This window comes from Poecile atricapillus, chromosome Z, assembly GCF_030490865.1.
Source record: "Poecile atricapillus isolate bPoeAtr1 chromosome Z, bPoeAtr1.hap1, whole genome shotgun sequence".
Taxonomy (NCBI): Eukaryota; Metazoa; Chordata; class Aves; order Passeriformes; family Paridae; genus Poecile; species Poecile atricapillus.
Genome location: NC_081289.1, coordinates 66,628,825 through 66,650,300, shown reverse-complemented (window position 1 = coordinate 66,650,300; position 21,476 = coordinate 66,628,825). Strand labels below are relative to the sequence as shown.

The 21,476-nt window shown below is 46.5% G+C and overlaps 1 protein-coding gene across 1 annotated transcript; it reads right to left on the bottom strand.

Moving 5' to 3' along the window:
- Positions 1–2,684: 2,684 nt before the first annotated feature.
- LOC131573356 (V-type proton ATPase subunit S1-like protein) lies at positions 2,685–15,253 on the bottom strand. Its single transcript, XM_058827248.1, has 7 exons — positions 15,148–15,253; positions 10,211–10,251; positions 9,355–9,410; positions 6,874–7,115; positions 5,790–5,840; positions 4,699–4,942; positions 2,685–3,134 (listed from the first exon to the last, which is right to left on the bottom strand). The coding sequence occupies exons 1-7, from the start codon at positions 15,246–15,248 to the stop codon at positions 2,832–2,834; spliced, it is 1,038 nt and encodes a 345-aa protein (XP_058683231.1). The 5' UTR covers positions 15,249–15,253; the 3' UTR covers positions 2,685–2,831.
- Between the last annotated feature and the right edge of the window lie 6,223 nt (positions 15,254–21,476).

The following is a 21,476-nucleotide window of genomic DNA, read 5'->3' as shown; positions in this document are numbered from 1 at the left end:
TTGGGGTGAGGGGAAATTGTACAACGTTTTAGCTACTGCAGATGAAATGTGTGAGGAACAAATGAATTCATTTGCTCCATTCAACGTTGTCACAGTCTATGAAATTTATCCTGTTAAAGGAAGTGAGACTCTCCCTTTTAGCTCTGAGTGGGAGTGGATGGGGACCCTGAATTTGAAGCACTGAATGGGTTTTGAAAAGATGCTGTAAGGTTTTTGTTTCAGTGAACACACAAACGTTGGAAAGCCTGAGGTGTTCTCATGCAGAAATGGAATTATGCACGTGGGAAAAAAAGCTTGAATTTTATACATTAGTCTGTTAATGCCACTGCATCTTATTTCTGTAGCACAAAAATAATTTTAACTTGAATTTTCCTGTTTCAGGAACAAGGCAGTAGAATGTCTCTGTTGTTCCAAAATGTGCATTTTGATAAGGATTGTTTGGCTCACAGCTTACTGGGAATGTAAGAATACACATTTCTGTGTTTTTCAGCCATGGGTGCTTGCTTTTATACATGGCACCAGGAGAAAGAAACTGCAATTGGGCATTTTTTATTTTTATTTTTTATTCTATTTTGTTTCTGGTGCATTTTCCACCAAATCATCATTAACTCCCTACAAATGTATGGCTGTGACGAACAATGTATTTCCTGTCTAATGCAATTAGTGTATATCCCAGTCATGCCATGGTTTAGAAAAAGCTCATAAGCTGAAGGGATTTCATTTTTTTTTTTTTTCTCTTAGGGTTTTTGTTTTGTTTTCATTTTTATCTGCATTCTCTTTTAATTCTGAAGTTTTCCTTGTAAACTATCAGGTACTAATTGTTGTCTCTTGTTCAGGAGGGGCTGGGAATGACACACACACACACACCAAATATGCACCAAAATATGGTAAATATTGGCATGTGCTGGAGATTTGCAGTGCTGAGCATCTGGAGCACTAAGCCAGCAGATATTCATCCTGAAAAACCAAGGAAAAGCAAAGGGAACAGAGCTGGGTTGGGAAAGGGCGTGAGGAGTGAGGGACAGGATGAGAGGGAAATCCCCTTATTCCCAATCTCAGTCCTGTAGAACCTCTCGCAGCAACAGGTGTTGATTTTCCCATTTAAACCACCCAAGAGGACGAATTATCAGGTCAGAATTATCCAGGCAGCACCATCAGACACCAGCCAGGAGGAGAAATGACCTCTGTGGGAGGAAGAGGCTCCCTGTGCCTCCAGAACCAGGGGTTTGGGAAGCTCAGCCCAGCCAAGTGAGGATTTCAGTCGGGGACTCAGGGTGAATCTGACAGCCAGGCTGCCACTGAGCAGCACCAGGTTTTTATTTCCTCAGCCCCAGGCAGGACAGCCTGGCTCTCCAGACCACCAGGAACATCTCCTGTCTAGCACTGGCACCCTGAGCTCTGCCCAGCACCTGTGAGCAGGACAGGACCAGCCTGGGCAGTCTTTAATTCTCACCTTCCCATGCCAGCCCCGCTCAGGTTCCCAGGAATTCACACTTTTGCCTGCTCCTTCATGGAACAGATAAAAGTTTGGCAGCAACTGGCCACAAGCAGCCTTGGCAAGTCCTCAAAAGCTTGTCTATTTCATGTGTCAAAAATATATATATTTTTTTTCCCTCTGAAGCACCTTCCTAGATCTCTTAGGCCTCCACATCTAGTCTGTGCGTCACCTGTACAAACAAACAGGATATATGTGGACATCTCTCAAGGTGTTTAAACACCAGTGCAGTACCATTTGCAAAGGCTAAAAAAAACCCTAATTAATTCTGTAATCTAGAATAAAAAAGGCATTTGCTCACAAATCCAGTTTTGATTGATTTTTCTATGATGCTGGGGTTTCCATTATTTGTAACACAAAAGCACTACAGTGCTAAGAACACAGCTGTGCTCCTACTTGCAAGAAATCAGGGTCAAATTATGGCTAATTCCTAAACTTAGCCTCTTCTACATGGGCTGAGCGGGATGGCAGCGTCCTAAACTCTCAGAAGCAGCGCTGAAAATCATATCACAATATCTTTTTCACTGCTGGCAGCTTCCACCTCTCTGTTTATGTATGTTTTCCACCTAGCAATTTCCATTCAGGTGCGAGTCCCGAGGGAGACTGATGGGATTTGGTAGAAAAGAAATTAACCTGGAATTACAGGACATAATGCCCATAATCCATCTCCTGGCACGGAGCTGAGGCGGGGAGCTGAGGGTAAGCCTTTGTGAGCAGATGTCTGGTGTTTTCCCATCAGGTCCTCAGGATAAACCTCCAGCTTAGACACAGGGAAGCAGCAGGGTGCTGCTGTCCTGCAGCCACTGTTTCATCTGTGCACTGGATAAAAACACACCTCACGTGGCCCTGAAGACTCCAGAGCAGGAAAAGAAGTTTATGGGGACAAAAAGAAGGGGATGTGACTTGGGAAATTAAAAATTAAAAACCTGGTGATGCTCTATCAGGACAGGAAGTGAATAAAATGAGGGAAAACCTTGCCTTCTGAAAGAATAAGCAAAGAGTTTAGTTTAGTTTTGTTTTTTAAACCTTTATTTAATTTCAAAGTGTCCATTACAGATCCTCTCTTCAAGACTTGGTAAACTAGATGAAGAGCTATGCATTTTGGCTTTTTGCTACAGGAATAAAGTCCCACAACATGAATACCTTTAACTCACAAAGGAAATTTTTTTTTCTCACCTTCTTTCCCAAGGCATCTTTGAGATGATTACCAGTGAATAACTGGCTAAACAATCTGTTACCTGCTTTTCCTCTCACCAGCTGGTAAGAAAATCTCCACAGACCACATAGTGCCAGCAGAAGAAAGCAGCTCTTGTTTCACTGAGACAGATACAGGCTGCTAAATATATATTTTACCAAACTGTTGGTTCCTGAGTTCATAGGACTCATTTCCACTGTTTCTCAGTGGCTCCTTCTCATCCCCCATGTCACTGTCTTTCATCTGTGCAAAATAGCCAGGAGAAGCTTTGCTTTCATAGTGCCTGTCGAGAGATTTCAGGTGGATGAGCATGTGCAGAGCATAGGCCAGGACCAGCAGCAGAACCAGGGACATCACCAACCCCATCAGGATGGCTGGGGAGAGGAAGGATGCACAGTCTCTGGCGTAGGCAAAATGTCCTTCTTGAACGTTAAAACCCTGAATCTACACAGAGAACAAGAGGGACCACGTTAAATAAAGTTAATTGCTCCTGATGGCAGTTAAGAATTTCTGAATTAACACCTGCACATTGCAAATTTGTGCCTCCCCCTGGTAGCTGGAGCTAATGCTCAGAGTTTATCCAGCTCAGTCTTCTGAAACTGCACTCTGCTGCCCCAGGGATTTGCTGCTGTGCTTCAAACAAAATCTTCCACACTCCCTCTTGGTGTCCCAGCAGTATTTAATTGCAAGTGTGGCATCTTTCCTGTTAGCTGTGCATCTCCAGCATCACCTGGAGCATCTCCAGAGCCTCTGCTTCAGACTGCACAAACTCCAACGTGACAAAACAGGAAATTACTCTCAAGTGCCTGCCCTAGGACAAGGCTTTTCTCACCAGTTCCACATGGGTGGTATGCAAACCAGCTAAACTACAGGAAGCTGCACCCAGCTGTGGAAAACACCAACAAGTTTTATTCGTGGCCTCAGGTCTAATACGGATTTTGGTGCTCTGGCACGCTGGGAATTGACTGACTGCTCCACTAAATCAGTCCATGGATGTTTTTCACACGGTGACAAAAGGGGATCAGCTTTTTCATTCCCTCTTTCAGCTCCTCTTGCCCTCTGAATCAGGTATCCAAATGCAAGACACCCTAGTCCTGCCTGTCTTAGGCTCCCTCACTGCCAAACGCAGAAGAATTGGCACTTTCAGAAGATTATTAATCTCATCCTAAAATAAGGACTTAAGATGGGTCAGGGGAATTATCCAGGGGCTTTAGAGGCAGGCTGGGGTGACTATAGTCAGGGCACAAGGTTAAAATGCTTAGGCATCAAAAGTGAAGTGAGATGAATCTCATGCCTGGGTGTGTGGTGCTGTTATCGGTGCCCGAGTGTGAGAGCTGAGCTCAGAACGATGTAATGACAGGAAATTAAATTCACTCACCACTAGAGGGAACACAAGCAGAAAGACTACAGAAAACCTAATTTCCTCAGACAAGAAAAGTCTTAGTTTCTGTTTGGTGCTGCATGTGATGCCTTAGGATTTCAGCTTTTATATTTCTCATGCATTTGTAACCCTGCAGTTCTTTGGGGTAGAACTCCAAAGCCCATGTGCAGGGTCAGCTGCTGCTTCCCCATTTGGGTCAGAGCCAGCAATTCCCCTCCAGGCCTGGCAATCCAGGACACCTCAGTGCCTCAGGCCCCAGAAATGCAAACAAAAGGGAGCTGGGGGCAGCAAACTGGGGCTGAATGGCTTCATCAATTCCTGCAGCTGCAATTGGGAGATCAAGCCCCAGTGTGCAAATGGAGCAGACTTAGAAAAGTGGGGAACCCGTGAGCCCTGCTCCATTTTGGGTGCAGCCCTGGGGGGCTTTGTCTGCCCTAAATGTACCTGAAGGCCCTTCAGCAAATACAGCTGCTTTTTATTCCCTTCACTTGGCCTGGACCCTGATTATAGGTAAACCCAAAAAGACACCCCATGTAAGGCACAACTGTGAAATGGACGGTCACAGAAGGGCAAAACCTGCCCTCAATCTACCCAGGGGATCCATCTGGCTGGAACCCATGCCATCACCTGGAAGTCGATGAAGGTGACCTCCCAGAGGTGTGAGAGGTCATCTGCAGAGCTGGGGACGAGCAGAGCATCGTATCTGTGCAGGCTGCTGACGTGCTCGCAGTGGAAGGAGTAGGCGGCCGGCGCGCGGATCCCCGTGGCGTTGAAGCTGGCCTGCAGCGAGTGGTTGTACAGCAGCTGCAGCCTGTGCAAGCTGAACCAGCTCTGCACAGACAGCTGGTAGGAGCTGGTGGTTAACAGGAGCCTGGGAACGCCGTGTCAGAAAAGAGATGAGCGAGAAAATGAGTCAGGGGATCGCCGCTGTTGAACAACCTTGAATTCATGCCTTGAACAACCTTGTAAGATCAATGTTCACAACCAGCTGGTACCAGAATGAGCTCTGCTCCTTTCCATGGGGTCTGGAAAGGGAGGGTTTGCACAGAGAGGGGCAGAGGCCTGGAAGAGCTGCCCAGGGAGGGCCTGGAGTGTCCCTGTGTGGAGCCATGGCAGCCCCAGCTGGGCACGGCCTGGGGCACTGCTGCAGGGGACACTGCTGGGCACGGCGTGAGCTCCACAGGAACCTTCCAACCCTAAATACCCTGGGATTCTGGGATTTGAGGCTGTTACCCGTGGAAGTTGAAGGAGTTTGGTTTCTCCCACAAAGCAAGAGGAATATGAGGGGATTTTGCCTAATTACTGGGAGAAATATGAGTGTGACACTGGAATTGTACCTCCACCCAGTGTGTGGGAAGTCAATTATCAAGAAATGCTGTTCTCCTCTACCACCAAGAAGCAAACACAAAGTAGGTCACAGTCTGATGTCTGTAGTGAATTACCAATGTTTAGCTAAAATCTCAGACACGGGAAGATTTTACCCAAAAGAGATGACCCAAACGTTTCCACAAGTAGAAAAGTCAATGTCGAAGAAAAAAATGTCTTAATAAAACAAGGCAGGTGGCAGACAGACAGGCTGAATGTAGGTGTTTCAGTTATAAAAGTTTCTCTCACATTATTGTTGCTTAAAAAAATTCTCTTTAATTCCCCAGAGCAACCGCATAACAATGTATGTTACCATGTTATTACCTGGTAAGGATTTTATGGTATAAACTTACCTGATAACAAGTCCCTTTAGGTTGCCAATATCACCAAACTTCAGGGAAAGCCTAGGTCAAAAAGGAAGTAACATCAGACTAGGAAAATATTCAGAAACCTTCAGGGGAAAAAGCAGCACAAAATATTAAGCTCAGTTGCACAAAAGATTAAGCTCAGTTATACATGGAATTTTTTTTTTTCCCAGTCTACCCTTAATGTCAGTGGGGAACAAAAACTGAAAGGATTAAGTCTTCCTCCAGTGAAATATTATACTCATTGAGCTGAAGTTCAGTAAAGTGAAATGCCCCCAGCCCAAAAGGCATCACTGGCACACACCCCATGAAGGGATAATTACCGTGCACAGCACCTAAGCCCTACATTCAGCACAGGATCCCTCTCCAACCCCACAAGCAGCTGTGTCAAACAGCTGGAGGTGGAACAGACCCACAGCTTCAGCCCCATGGGCAGTGAGAGCAAAGCCGGCTGCCCCAAGGAGGGATCCAGCACTGCAGCAGCTGAGTGTGTGCGTCCACAAAAGGCTGGGATTAAACTAAATCACCAGCACACCGTCAGGACAGCCTGGGGCTCTGCAGGGGCTGCTCTCCTCATGCCTTGGAGCAGGCACCTACACCAGAGGCCAGACAAGACTGAGAGAATAAAGTGTTTCTTTATTAAAGGCCTTCAGTAGCTGCACCTTGGGCAGGCAGGAGCCTCCCTGGGCCTACACCAAGCTGGACAATGGTCATGAGTGTTTCAGACAATTCTAATTTGGGTCCATTCACATACCAGGGTTAATCCTGCAATTACAGCTTCAGCTAATGAAGTCATTTAGCCCCAGTTTGCTCCCCCCAAGTCACTTTTGTTTGTGCTTTTGGGGCCTGAGGCTGTGGGGTGTCCTTGAGCTCCGGGCCCAGAGGGATTGTTGTGTGTGAGCAAAGTGTGAGGACAGTGGCTGACACTCTGCATGCAGCTCAGAGCTGGGCACCAATGCACTGCAGGAGCTGAAACATAAAAAAACTAAAATCCCGAGGCATCACTCCCATATGCCCTCCCCAGAGTGGCTGTCTGGGCCCAGTTCCACCAGCAGAGCAGAATTCCCCTCACGTGGCGCTGTCCTCGCTGCAGTTTGAGTCCCCAACGTCCACGGTGGCATGGACACCGAAGGTCCTCTCTGTCAAATCCAGCTGGGTGTGGTTCTCCAGCCTGATGATGATCCTCTTGGCCCAGAACAGGATGCAGGGGGTGCCATTGATGGTGACATTCAGGGGGCTGGAGTGGCCATGGGGGAACGGCCTCCGGGGCGCTGCTCCCCACTGTCCTGCCCTGCTCGAGTTGTAGCTGACAGCCTGAGGGACCACACAGAGGAATTCTGTCAGAAGATGTGGTTTCAGGAGTTACCATCTCACCAGAATACACAAGCCAGCCCTGGGCTGAGGGAGCAGAGCGATACCTGGCTGTATCCCCACCCAGCACAAGGATGGCACCTCACAGGACGTCAGCCCCAGCACAGAAGGTGTTCCCTTCGGCTGAAGACTCTCTAGAGCACCTCTAGGAATTGCTTCAGACCCCTGGGAAGGACTCAGGTTGTGCCAAGGACACAGCTCAACATGCTGGAACACACGGGGCAGCCATCCAGGTGGGATTAATGTGAGTTTACATTTACAGCAGGCAGCCCACCATATATCTGTGTAGGGTTTCATTCCCTACCTGAATGGGTGCTGTTCCCACTTGGACTGCATATGGCCTCCTATACAGTGTTTCAAAAGGGCTTAATTTCCATTTTGCCCTTGGTTTTGTCCGAATTTGTCTAAGTGCCAGTGGGAGAGCCTGGGGCAGAGATAACTTTGCTTCTTGTCCCAATCTAACAATTTTTTGTTTGATCAAGTGGTTGATCTTTTCCAGCTGGCCACTTGACTGAGGATGGTATGGAGTATTCCAGTTCATACCCAGGGGGGTGGCTAATGCGCTGCACAACTCTTGAAATAAAGAGTTCTATCTGAAGATATGGTGGCTGGGACACCAAGATCAAAAAAGCGCTGGGAGAAGAAAAACTTTTATCGTGGGGGCAAGTGAGAGTAAAGAAATTCCTAAAAACAGCCCCTTGGGATGTACTTTGACACACTGGAAGGAGCTGGCAGGTTATGGTGGCATGGAAACTAGAAGGGAACGTGTTAAGTTTTGTACTCAATGGTGGCCATTCTATAGGCTTGAGGAGGGTGTCAAGTGGAACCTTAAAGCTGGAACCCTAAATTGTGAGGCCCTATTCCAGCTAATGCTCTTTCTTAGGAGGGAACAGAAACAGCAGGACGTGGCTCATGCTGATATGTTTTTCACCCTTCAGAGTCACCCTGAGTGGCAAAGAGACTGTGGGATTAGGCCACCCTCTGACCCCCTGGTGCTGGCTCTTGAAAAAGAAAATAAAGCTAACAGGGGAAAGCCCAAGTGGTGTGGCAGGGCTTGGTGGCTTTAAATCAGGGAAGCACCTGCTGCAGAATGGGATGGATGAAGCAGGGATCCCTGCTTTTACAACATCAGCTGCAGGACTAAAACCCAGGGACCCGCAGTGTCATCAGACACCAGGAACCTGCTATCCCTTATAAGCCAGATTTCACAGCAAAAAGACAATCTGGCTGTCAGGCAAGACAATCTGACTTAGGGCTGAGAAAGAACTGAAGAATTCAACTGCCATTCTCAGATTTCACACTCAGATTTCCAGTCACCATCTCTGTCCTATCTAGACAGGATAACACACCCAGTATCTGTTTTTAACATGTCATTATGATTGGAAGCTCAAATTAAAACAAGAAAGCTTTTCTGAGTCCCAGTCATAAACAGCATCTCACCAGGCTCCAGGAGGGACACAATTAAGGTTTTGTCTTGGCTTAAAGAGAGATATTTTTGTGTGTGTGTGTGTGCTGTTTAGATTAGCAAATTATAACTCTCAGCTCAGACCCTGAAAGATCCTTTTTGGTACTGGACCTTACGTATGGCACAAGGATGTTTCAGGATTAAAATTAGCAGGGACTGCCAGCAACAAGCTGAAAGCAAGGCAAGATCATGGTCAGGAAATGTGCTGAGTGGCTATGAGTGTATTTAAATAAATGACAAGGCTGTCTCCTCAGAAGTCCATATGATTTATTCAACATGTTACTAACATTGGAATGCATCACTTTTGCTAAGGAAGCCTTTTATGCTCAGTTTTGGACAAGACCTACAGCCTGGTCTCAGGAAAAAACCTCCCACTGAAAATCTGAGGTTTTGCTTCAGCTCTTCCTTCAGTACCAACTGATATGAGAACAAGACTGGTCACAGCAGCCAAATTCCACTGTACAGAATATGGATATAAGGATTTTGTCCTTCCAAAAATATCCTGTGCCCCAACCCAGCCAGCACCAGCACCTCACTCCTAAGCAAAGCAGAGAGTATTTGGGTAAGTGGTGAGGCAGGACTAAATCTAAAACAGTGTTTTAGATGGGTTTTTTTAGCCATTTCTCGTAAACAAAATAAAACAAATTTAATTCAGCAATGTCAGCTGAAAGACCTAAATGTGCTGTGAAAAGAGTTCACAGACCCTCCAGACATTACCTGTGCAATTGCCACCTGACTGATGTTTGGCTTCACATGACCACTGTAATGCTGACCTGCAGAAGAAGGAGTGTTATTTCATCATTAGCATATCATAAACATCCATTTATAAACACATTTGTAACTGTTTGCACGTTCTTATGCAAACAATAATAATCTCTGCACAAAATGTGTATGTCAGAATTACTGCTCTTGCCTTGGAAAATACTTGACTGGCAGCAAATACTGCCTTCACTACATGTATTTTCTAATTTACCTTTCTTGTTCACCAAGATTCCTCTTGTTTTCACTGGACACCTTGTCACCCTCACTGTGAGGAACTCCAGTGCCCCAAAAATATTCAGTCTATATCTGTATTTATTCATCCTAAACACAACAAAAGCTGCTTTTATCTTCATGCAGCAAATTCATCCAAGGGTATGTGAGAAACTGCCTGGCAAAAGTGTGATAACTGTGCTGGGAACTTTCTCCCTGCACTGCCAGAGGCAGGAAGCTGTGACAAATGCCCTGACATCCCAATCCTCCATGCCAGGAGGGTGACGTTTCACAAGCAGAGATCATTTCATGGGCACTGTCACAGCTCCATCCTTCTAACATTTAACTCTGTTTTTATTTGGTTAAAAAAAGGTGAAAGTTTTTTCCTTCCACAGCCTCACTGCACCTCAGAGTTGGACAGTAAATTATTATTTTACCAGGCAAATCCTTTTAAAGGGTATTTTTTAAGAGGGTCAAGCTCTAACAAAACATGTGACAGAAGAGTCTCCGATGCCAAGAGAAGCATCATTTGGGGATGAAATCTTCTACAGCCACACTAACAGAGCCAGCACCCAGGGATCCAGCCCACTGAAAGCCTTACCATCTCTCTGGAGAGATTCTTGGTCTGAAAATCCATGTGAACTAGGAGAGAGGAGAAAAATATTTATTGTGCCGCATCTGAATTCAAAGTTTGCAGCTTTTTTTTGCAGTTTAGTGGGGAAAGCTCCTGTTGCTGCCTCACTCCACAGAACATTCCAAAGGTAGTTCAGCTCCTCGGCTGGTGAAAGCCACAGGAAAAGGGCAAATTACCCCAAAGCTGCTGTAGCCTGGCTAAAAAATGTCTCATTTTCAGAGATCACTCAGCTGGACCAGCCCAGACAGGCACTCCAGTGTCCTTACCACGCTGACAAAAGGCTTTGTTACCCCTCTTGTCCCATCCCATGGGATGTCATCTTTGGCTTGGGGACAGAGCCACTCCCAGTGCACAAGCAGGGGAACCAAGGAGAGCCCAGTGCCACCCTCATTCCCCAGGGTGGATCACTTTGGATTTAGAGCAGAAGCAGGGGCTTGGCACGCCTTGGGCACAGATTTACACCACGTGAAGACAGCTCTGGGATGGTTCCAGGCAATAACAAATCCCATGGAAGTCACTGAAAGGCTGGGCTCGGGTGAAGCACATCTCAAGTGACAACTACCAGGCTCACGCAGCTTCCAGCATTTGATTTTCTTCTTAGGCATGAGTCTTCAGCTGGTGTCAGCACAATCAGCTTTCCTGAGCTCAAGACCCAAGCCTAGTGGATTCACAAACACCAAAAGATCAAAGTCCAAGAAACCAGGACTCCCCCAAGGAGCAGACTCCTCTCCGTGAGTCCCATGAACACCTTCCACATTACAGCAGCTTCCTTGGGACCTGCATCCCCCTTCAGTGGATTGATTCACCCCTGTGATGGCATCTGTCCCCTTCCCAAGACTTCCACCAGAATTCCCACTCTCCCAGCTGAGCACCAGCCCTCAGACCCTGCACGTGCCCCTGCAGAGCTGTCTCACCTTCCACTGCACATGTAAATACACTTCCATCTTCCCCTGCCCCCTTCCTTACCATCTTTCCAAATCACCACAGCAGAAAAAACTGTGGAAATACTCACACAGAAGCCGGCATATAAATATTAGGAATCAGAGCAGTTTTCAGAGTTTACATGTAAATTTCACCATAAGTTGTTGGAATTGCAAAGTCAGGGCTCAGTGCTCCTGGGGAGTGCTTGGGCAGCAGGGTGAGCCCTCCCTGGTGGGTTCTGGGCAGGGGGATCTCTGTGACCCGCTGGCACACACAGAAGAAGTGATCCCAACCTAATTTCCACCACAGCATCCTCAAGAGCAGATAAATACGAGTCCCAAGCAACAGCGGGGCAGCCTAAAGCCCACCCTGCCTGCTGCCAGGCTGAAAGAACTTTATAAAGATCTTACATTCAGAAAAGTTCAACCCCGTTCAAATTTTATCTGGCAGTTTTATTTACATATGGAGAGGCCAACTTTGTCCTTGGTTTCAGCTCTGAGACCCCAGTGGCTTCAAGAAGCACTTTCAGAGTGGGTCCTCTTTCTCCCACTGCTTTTTTGGGTGCAAAAAGCAAAAAAACCTGGCCTGGGGTCTCCAGGAGGCTTGAGGCTGCTCATGACAACTGCAGATTTTAGAGATGGGTGGAAACATTCAGATTTTGACAGGCAGGTAACAAAAGATGTGGCTACAATGGACCAAAACTTGTTTTCTTGCTCAAACAAAACCCCCTCTCGGGCTGTTTTATGGCTAGGAACATGGGTCTTGTAATTTGATGCAGCTTTTTTTAACTCTTCCAGCCTTTCTTCATGACAGGTTGTGCCCTCAGGCTGAAAAAGGTGATTTGGGGGGGCAAGTTTTTCCACAATGATAGCTACAAAACCAGGGCATGCCAAGAAGACACGAACATACATTATTTAGTTATTCTGACTTTAGTTGTACTTAGTTGCAGCTATACATACACATATCTAGTTATACTTTAACTCCTCTCCATGTGCATAACTAAACACTATCTTCATATATGCATAATTAAGTACTCATAGCCATTTACTCCAGCTTGGAAATCACCATACTGGACTAAAACATTGGGGCTAGAAGAATGGTGTAAAATTGTGCAATTCATTCCATTCCTGGACAGGTTTTTATGCTGTTTATGGAAGAGGAAAGGTCAATTCTGTGACTCTCCATTAAGAAAAATGAATCCTGGCTCCTCCACGCCCCATGCAGGCACAGCCACTCCTGAGGAGATGTCACATCTCTGCTTTCAGCATGAGGACACTCAAACGCAGACGAATGTGTGCAGCTGATGAAACATTCATGTTTTCATGAGGAATGCAGAGCAGAGAGTGACCCACGTGAGGGGGCTGCCTGCAGCCAGGCCCTCCTGCTAATTACTGCGCTAATTAGCAGTGCTGGCTGCCTGCTCTCCTCCTGCAGAAGGCATGCAGTGCCACCAGAAGGGAAATCCATCACCCCACATCGCTGTGGCACAGCGGATGGGGACGATCCCGTCCCAGTTTTGGGGCAGGCACGAGTGGACCTTGATCATCAACTCTGTCACCTGCCTCTGACACTCAGCCGTGAGGTGTGATCCATGGGCTGTCCACAGCATCCTGCTGCCAAAATAGCAGCTTTTCCACCCAAAAAGTGAGCTGGGGGATCCCCAGGCACCAGCGCCCTGCTGTCCTCAGCTGGAGCACATCCCATGGAAGCAAAAGTACTGAAAGTGAGAAAAGGGAAAATAGCTACACACTAAAAAATATGTATTCCCTTTGGATTATAAAAATGGTAATTACATGTGTAAGAGAAGAGAAAATGGGCAGCATTAGAGCATTCTCCACAGGAAATAATTTCTAGCACACTGAGTTAGAGACCCTTTTATCAGCCTGTCTTACCCTGAAATTTCAAATTCATTTGATGACAAGTGGTGTATGTTTTGATCAGCCATATTTTCACTTCCCAGCTGGTAAACAGCTCTCCCAGATGCACCCAGGCACGTATGTTGTACGTTGAATTTACCACACCAAGCATGTTAGGAACCCACATGAAATTGGATTAGCCCTAATACAAAGCACTGGAAGGGCTAATCACTATGTAAAACCCAATTAAATAAGATTATAAGTATAAAGAAGTGTAAATTTCCTCTTATCAGATGACATTATCCATCTACATAAGATAACTGAGTCTGGCTTGTTTGCCTGCAGAAGTTGATAAACACTCCAGCTCCTGAGGACTTCCACGTAAATAGCATTTTCTGCACTCAAATAACCACATGAATAATCCTGGCACTCAGCAGGGGTTGAGTGTGGAGGCCAGAGGCAGTTTTCATGCCATGTCCACACTTCTGCTCTTCATATCACTGCTCTGATAAACTGCACCAGATGGAAAAACACACTCTACATCTACAGAAACAGTATTGCTTATTTCCATTAGTTCAGCGTCATCTCACCAAGACTGACCAGCTCCAGCTGCACAACTCCCCACTGGCTGCTGAACTGGTTACAGCCAACTGGAAAATAACATGTGACCTCTCAAATGCACTAAAAATAAAATTTGGGAAGGTGAGGAGCACCTGGGGGCAGTGCACTGCTTGCAGTCCTAGGGACACTCAGAATAAGGAATTTCAGTGAAGTTATGAACGCTACAAATGTGTAAGTTTGGAGAGACCAGATTCAAGGAAAGAGCTGGTTCCTCCTAAGAAACATCCTGACAAAAAACATCACTGACTTCTAAATTTTTCTGTGTAAGTTCTACCAATAGGAAATACCTACAAACCCCAAAACTCTTCTTTATTTTTAATGTGTGATTCAACACAGGGAGACAGATTTCCATAAATATTTTGCAAAGCACTGATTACTAAGGCTGATTTGCAGTTTAATGGATGTCCAACAAGGTCTGGATCAGAACAAGGTAATACTCAAGCTTCCATTTTTAATACAAAAAGAGAGACTGAGCTCATAAAACTTCTAGCAAATTAACATTGTGCAGGCACAGTCCCACCCCTAATGAGGAAAAATTCCCATTTGATTCACTGCCATCAAGATCATGATTTCATCTGTTAATATTTACTGCAATAAAGCACTGCTTGCTCTCTGTCAGATTTTGGTCTGATTGATAAAAAAAACCCTGAAATTACGCTAAGAAGAGCAGTAAGAAAATTGAGAACTGGCAGAGGAGAGCAGCAAGTAAGCTATTTAATGAAAACATATTGTAGTATTTATCAGCAACTGATTACCAGATCTCTTAATACAAGCTTAAGCAAATCACCACATGTGCCTCTTGCCTCAAATACACAGATTTTACTGACAGCTGCGACCCTCATCAGCATGTTTGCTCCGGGTGTTTTTGGTGACTTTGGGCATCATTCAACTCATCCAGCTCAGGCTGTTTTCACTTTCCCAATGCTTGGCTCCACAATAAAGTCCCCTCTTCTCCCTGCTATGATCCGGGCTCACTGTGCTTCATTAGAGAGTGAAACTAATATAATACAATAGCATATAACAATATAATATAATAGCACTACTAATAATAAGCCCAAGTCTCCAGTAAAGTTTTAAGTTCAATACTCACTTGCAATATTGAATTCACACTTCACATATTCTACACAGGCAGGATATTTTCTTGCCTTTGTTTCTTGCAGTAGTTTTTTCACACCCTCGCCGTTTCACTATTTATAATTCCCATTTCCCGGGGACCAGGGAAAGTCAGAGGCGGAGTCATTAAACCGTGAAGGAAAGGTGGGGCGGATTCACAGAAAACACCCGATTTTCATCAACGCGCGCTAAATTGTTTCAAAGTTACATCTCCAACGCACCGCCTGCTTCAGCATTAACAAATTAATTAATTTCTGCATTAGCGCGGGGTGTTTTCCAACCGGGAGAGGGAACCTCGGGCACGTCCTCGCACTCTGCAGGCGGCACGAAGGGCGGCGGTACCGACCCGTTCCTGTTCCCCCCGGTACCTGTCCCTGTTCCCCCGGTACCGACCCGTTCCCGGCGGTGCTGCTGTCGGTGCAGGTGAGCTGCAGCAGCTGCAGGAGCTGCAGCAGCAGATGCAGGAGCCGCAGGGCAGCCCCGCTCCGCTCCATCGGAGCCCCGCAGCCGCCGCACGCCCGGCACAGCAGCGCCGCTCCGGGGGCGGGACAGCGGGTGGAGCCCGGGACAGCCCGAACCGAGCCCGAACCGGCCCCACCCCAGCGGCTCCGGGGAAACTGTACCCGGCTGAGAGCTGCTTGCTAAGGGGGAAGAAGGGATCGGGCCAGCCCGGCCCTAAAATCACACTGCGGTTCACAGCTCATCTGCGCTTAACCCTAGCCTTAAAGGGAGGTGTGGGTGATGCTCACAAGCAGTTCTGGAATTTCTCCCTCTGTTGACAGAAAGAACTGCACGTATTCTGAAGTCTTGTAATATCCTACGCCATCTGTATATTATATAGATCAGATAGATATATATATATGTTAAATAGTACTTAACTGATGTGAAAGCAAGACACTGCAAGCTTTGGAACCAAGTATTTGGAAGCAGTTTCCTTTCTTCAGCACTAATTCAGTTTGTGCATGTCCAGCTTTCTGGATTGATTGTTTTGGCGCTTTGAATTCTAAAATTACTGAGCGGTTTGGGTTGGAAGGAATCTTAAAACTCATCCATTCCCACCCCAGCCACGGCAGGGCCAGCTCCCAGTGTCCCAGGAGCTGCCAGCCCCAATGTCCAGCCTGGCCTTGGGCACTGCCAGGGATCCAGGGGCAGCCCCAGCTGCTCTGGGCACCCTGTGCCAGGGCCTGCCCACCCTGCCAGGGAACAATTCCTGCCCAAGATCCCATCCCCTGGCAGTGGGAAGCTCTAGGCCAGGCTACAGTGGTGAAATGCCCAGAGAATCGCAGTGTCTGTGTTTCTGGGCTGCCAGGTGGGGACACCGAAGCCCCCACACACCGCTGTGACTACAAGGGCTGGCTCTGGGTCATCCCCAAGGGATTTGTGGGTCAGACACACTGGTACCCCTAAGAATCACAGAGTCACAGAATGGTTTGGACTGGAAGGGACCTTTGGGATCATCTAGTTCCAAAACCCTTAAATATCAGGCAGGACACAGCCATACAACAATCTGCAGGCATCAGACACCCAGTCCTGTCCTGCTCCCTGCTGATGGCACCATCAGTGGAGCTTCACTTTGCTGATTAGGAGCTCCTGCCTGTTGCATTCCAGATATTAGAGGAGGATTAGGGCTTTAGCATTGTAACCATTAAAAAGGATTTGCCATCTTAAGTAATTTCTCCTTCTGGGATGCAGAGGGTATCTGCCCATCTGAGAAATCCCCCAGCAGCTTGTCCTCAGTTGAGCGGCTTCTATCCAATTTGAGGAGTAGTAAAGATACTTATGTGAGAATCCCAGATTGAAAAATGAGATGAGGGAATGTAGGATTAAGCAAAAACCGCTTGAAGATAAACCCTAAATTTTCTGAGAAGCACCAGCAATGCATGATGCTAAAGTCAGAGCAATTACACCAGAACAGACACATGGCTCAGTTAAAAAATTTAAGCAGCCCTGGGAAGGGACAGAAGTGTCACACACTTTCCTGAGCACTGTGAGGTCACTAATGTCACTGTTCAATGCCTCAGCACCCCTGGCTCCTAAATAAACAGAGGGAAAGGCACAGAGAGACCTTCTGGTGGTTCCTGGAGATTTCATCCACATGCATCCATTTCCCAAGCATCCCTCACCCACTTGGGAGTAAAAGCTAAAAATAAAAACTCTGAAAAACAAACCAGTAGGGGCCAAAAGAAGGAAAAATGTGTCCTTTGAGGGCAGCAAAGTGCAAGAAAGTAGCATAAACAATACATGGCCGCAGATGAAGTCAGCACAGGCTGAACCCCAGATGATGCTCTGTGACAAATGAATGCACCTTTTAGCTGCACTTCTACCCACCGTGTTTCCATTCATCAATTTATCAATACCTGCTTTCTTGGGCCACCGTTTCACCTCAGAAAAAGTACTGCCAAATTGCTCAGAAAAAATGGGCAGGTTGCAGACAGCCCAGAAAACACCAAACTGCCGGCATAGGTTAAACCAGAATAAATCAGTGAAAATATCCTGACTTCCTCGCTATATATTAATGCTAGGGGTACTGATAGGAAATCCTTAATCAGCAATCAGCTGAAATATTGGTGAAGAAAAGAGCAAGAATAAAAGCCTTTCTTTGCCTCATGACTCTCACTGATAATAACAACAATACAACATTTCCTAAAAATACTGCTTTTTTATGAGGTTCACACATAAACAAACACACTTGGTACCTGAAAAGAAATTAGATCCTCGTTCTGGTGCAGAATGATGACAAAATCAGCATCTCTGAATTACTGGGCTTTGTAAGAAATTCTGAATATAGCCTTGCATGCAGCAGTCCTGACAAGGGCATGGTTAGGGGAGCTCTTGTGATTCCTTTTCCGAATTTCTGTTGTATTTTTGTCTGGTTTATGTTGAAATCAACCAGAAAAATCTTCATCCTTGAACTTTTTGTGGCCACAAAAATGAAGAAATGAACCACCTGTAGGGAAAAGTCAGTGGGAAGTCAGCAGAATCCCAGAACCACTGAGGCTGGAAAATCCCTCCCAGCCTATGGAGTCCCAGCTGTGCCCCATCCCCACCTCGTCCCCAGCCCAGAGCCCTGAGTGCCACCTCCAGGAATTCCTGGGACACCTCCAGGGATGGGCACTGCAAACCTCCCTGGGCAGTTCCAGTGCCTGAGCTCCCTTTCCATGGGGAAATTCCTGCTGCTGTCCACCCTGAGCCTCCCCTGGCCCAGCTGAGGCCGTTCCCTCTTTCCCCTTTGTTTGCAGCCCGCAAGATGGGCTCTGCCAGGCTGAAAGTGTCTGGTATTCCAAGTGAAAGAGTTAAGACTGCTGCTTATCATCTCTTCCCCCCTCATTTGGAGATGAGGTGTGTGTTTTTGCTTACTCTGGATGCAGAACTCCTCCTCTGATGACCAGGCAGCAAGGTGACACTTGTCTGTTCCCCATCTCCTACCGATGCAGCCCAGACATTCCCACCCCCAGGAAGGAGGAAATGCAGCTCTTATTGCACTTCAAACGATGTTTTGGAGTTTTTTTGGGTTGTTTTTTTTTCAGTCTACCTCACATGAAAGGTAATTATACTCAGTTCAAATCAGTGCAGAGGCTCACAATTCTGCCAGGGCAGTGAAGCAGTCAGAGAGGGACAGGTAGGACGTGGCACCCTGCCCACCCTGGTGTGTCACCACTGTCCAGCCACCCCCTGTCACACAGAGTGACCAGGTGGACACTCCTGGAGACCCTGGGATGACAGCTGTGCTGCACCCATTGTGCACAGGCTGGGTTTGCATGCCACAAAGATGGATAATTTACCCCTGTGGCTGCATCACACACAGCACAAATCATTTCCAGCTGTTTGCAGTCACCTCCCAGTGCCATATCAGGTCACCATGAAACTTCCTAAATCAGCCAAAGTGTGAGCCACTTTACAGGTATCAGCACTGAACACATCACTTTTTAATCTAATATATCACTGCTGCTCTGATCCACAGAGCACTGACAATGCTACGGAAGCACAGACAGAAAACTGGCCTTAAAATACACAAAAATCTTAGTTCCCACACAGTCCTCCCTCTGGGAGACTAACAGGGCCAAAAAGCCCTTCTGCATCCTCCTGGGTTAGGATACAAAAATTAATCCTTTTACAACTCTTTACTTCTTCCCTGGCAGGGTGGGCAGGCCCTGGCACAGGGTGCCCAGAGCAGCTGGGGCTGCCCCTGGATCCCTGGCAGTGCCCAAGGCCAGGCTGGACATTGGGGCTGGGAGCTCCTGGGACACTGGGAGCTGGCCCTGACATGGCTGGGTGTGAAGCAGGATGGGATTTAGGGTTCCATCCAACCCAAAATAATCTGGGATTCTGGGATTACCTTTTTGGGTCCCACATCCCCAAAGGATTCCATCCCTGAGAAATCCCCATGCAGACCCCAGGCTTTCCTCCACCTTCAGGGAAGGGTCAGGGGGGAAACTACCCCCAAAAAAACCCCACAAAAATCCCAGTGTGTGTCACAGCCCAGCTGTCCCTGGTTGTGCAGCACCACGGGACACCAGCACCAGAGATCAGATTATACCGGGAGTTTCAGGATAAGTGGTGGGATTTTGGGTGGATTTGTCTGCTTGGCCAACCGAGACATTTAATTTTAGAAGCGCTTATCTGGCAGCACTCTCCAAAGAGAACAGCTGCCCACAGTGCCCTGAGGGCTGTGCCCAGGAGGGGAGTTCTGCAAAAAGGAAGAGACCCTCAGACCCTCTGCAGGTCCCAGAATCACAGAATGGTTTGGGTTGGATACTGATGGTCATCTTGCTCCAACCCCCTGCCATGGGATACCTTCCAGGGACACGCCTGGAGGCCACCTGTGCCTGCACAATCTCATTCATTTAAATAAAATTTATTTATTCATAAATAAATATGTTTATTTAATAAATATTCACTAATAGGTCCAGTAAATGCTGGTTTGTTATGGTATATTTATGTTGTGTTCACCAAATGCCGTCCTAGTCAGCTTTAGCATATTCCTAATATTCCTAACTTCATAATTTTCACAAAGACAAAATGGATTTGAAATCACCAAACAACAACTGCATTCCATCATCAGAACTGCATCTTCAAAAGCTGTCTTCTGTAACAGCAATGTTTTCTCCTCAAAGTGTTGATGGGGTTTATGGTTTTGTTTGGGATTGCTTCTTTTGCAGGGGGAGGTTGGATTTTTATAATATTTCAAATTTTTTAAATTAGTTATTTTATAAAGATTGACTGTAAAACCAGCCCTACGCAAACACACAAAATATATATTTTCCACTTAAGCCCTGAGCACAGGCTGTGTTAAAAAAGATGTGTTTATATCTAATTACTGCCTCTTCAGAGCCTTTCCCAAAAGGGAAGGGAACGCTCATGATTTGGATGGATGCAGTTTGGCAGCTTTCAAAAAGGAGAAATACAAGCTTGTTTCTGTGGCAGGACTTTGCTCTGTGCAGATCTGCTCAGGGGCAGTGCAGGAATTGAAGTCACAATGTCCCTGGGTGCCTGGCAGTGTCCCTGCCATGGCTGGAGTGGGGCTGGACGCGACTCAAGGCCCCTCCCAACTCAAACCATTTCACAGAGCCATTGAGGCTGGAAATGTTATAAATGAAATTACAATTTTGACAACTAGGTCCCTTGGCTTAATGGCAGTTTAATTAAAAATGAATACAATTTAGTAAATAGTAATAGTAATTTGGTATAAAAGAATACAGTTCACTAAAAGAATATAATTTAGCAAAAAAATTACAATTTATATATATAATTTGCCAGTAATTAAGTATGATTAAAGCATAAGCAAAACCAACCAGGGTATGGAGGGGGTTCCCCACCCTGCCTCATGTTCAAAAACAAAGCACTTCAAGCTAATATATTGTGCGCTTATACATATTCATTCATGTCTCCCATGAGTTTCCTCCTATTTCTGATTTCTGACTTTATGTCACTTTCCTTCACAGTGAATGCCTCACTTGTTGTTAGGGGATCTTCAGTCTTCTTTTGGGGTCTTTTGGGGAAGGCTTCTCCTCTTCCTCATTGTCCTTTGGATAACCTTACAGGTTTGCATGTGCGTACTGTTGTGTTATGTTACTCTACTAATTAGTCTGATATTTACTGATTTTTAGGCCCAATGCCTAGAGTCGTTCTAATTTTGTCCATCTCATGGCCATTTTGGTCTTGGGACATCACTGATCTTCCAAACTACATCCTGTACCTCAATTTAAACATGTAACATCTGTGAAGGGGTGCATCTGCCTTGAAACACTGATTCTTTTGGTTCCTTCTAATAATAACTCTAATAACAGTTACAAATTTAGTTAGCATGAATTAATTCCATTTATTACACTGGACATCAGCTGGTCCCAGTGGCCAGTTGAGGGTGAAAGGGCACTTGTGTGCATGTGCAGTAAGAAGGAGCTGTGACATCGATTAGCGTGTGCCGAAGGCTTTCTGGAAACGGGTGTCAAGTTTTTGGAAGATAAAAACACACTTGTGCAACAAACTGTAATCTACAGAAGTGAGCACCTCGGTGCGGGTGACAGAGAGACACCCCCAAGCCCGCTGCGAGGCAATAAATCAGTGTCCGTTTTCTGTGTCTAGCTCTGGTTCCAAAACTTTCCTCCCCAGTTTTCTGCGAGGCCAGAACGAACCCGCGGCACGAGGACTCGAACCCGGGGCTACAAGCGGGCGGGGGTCCTGCCTGCAGCGCCCTGCCGGGGCTCGAACCGGCGACCTCCAAG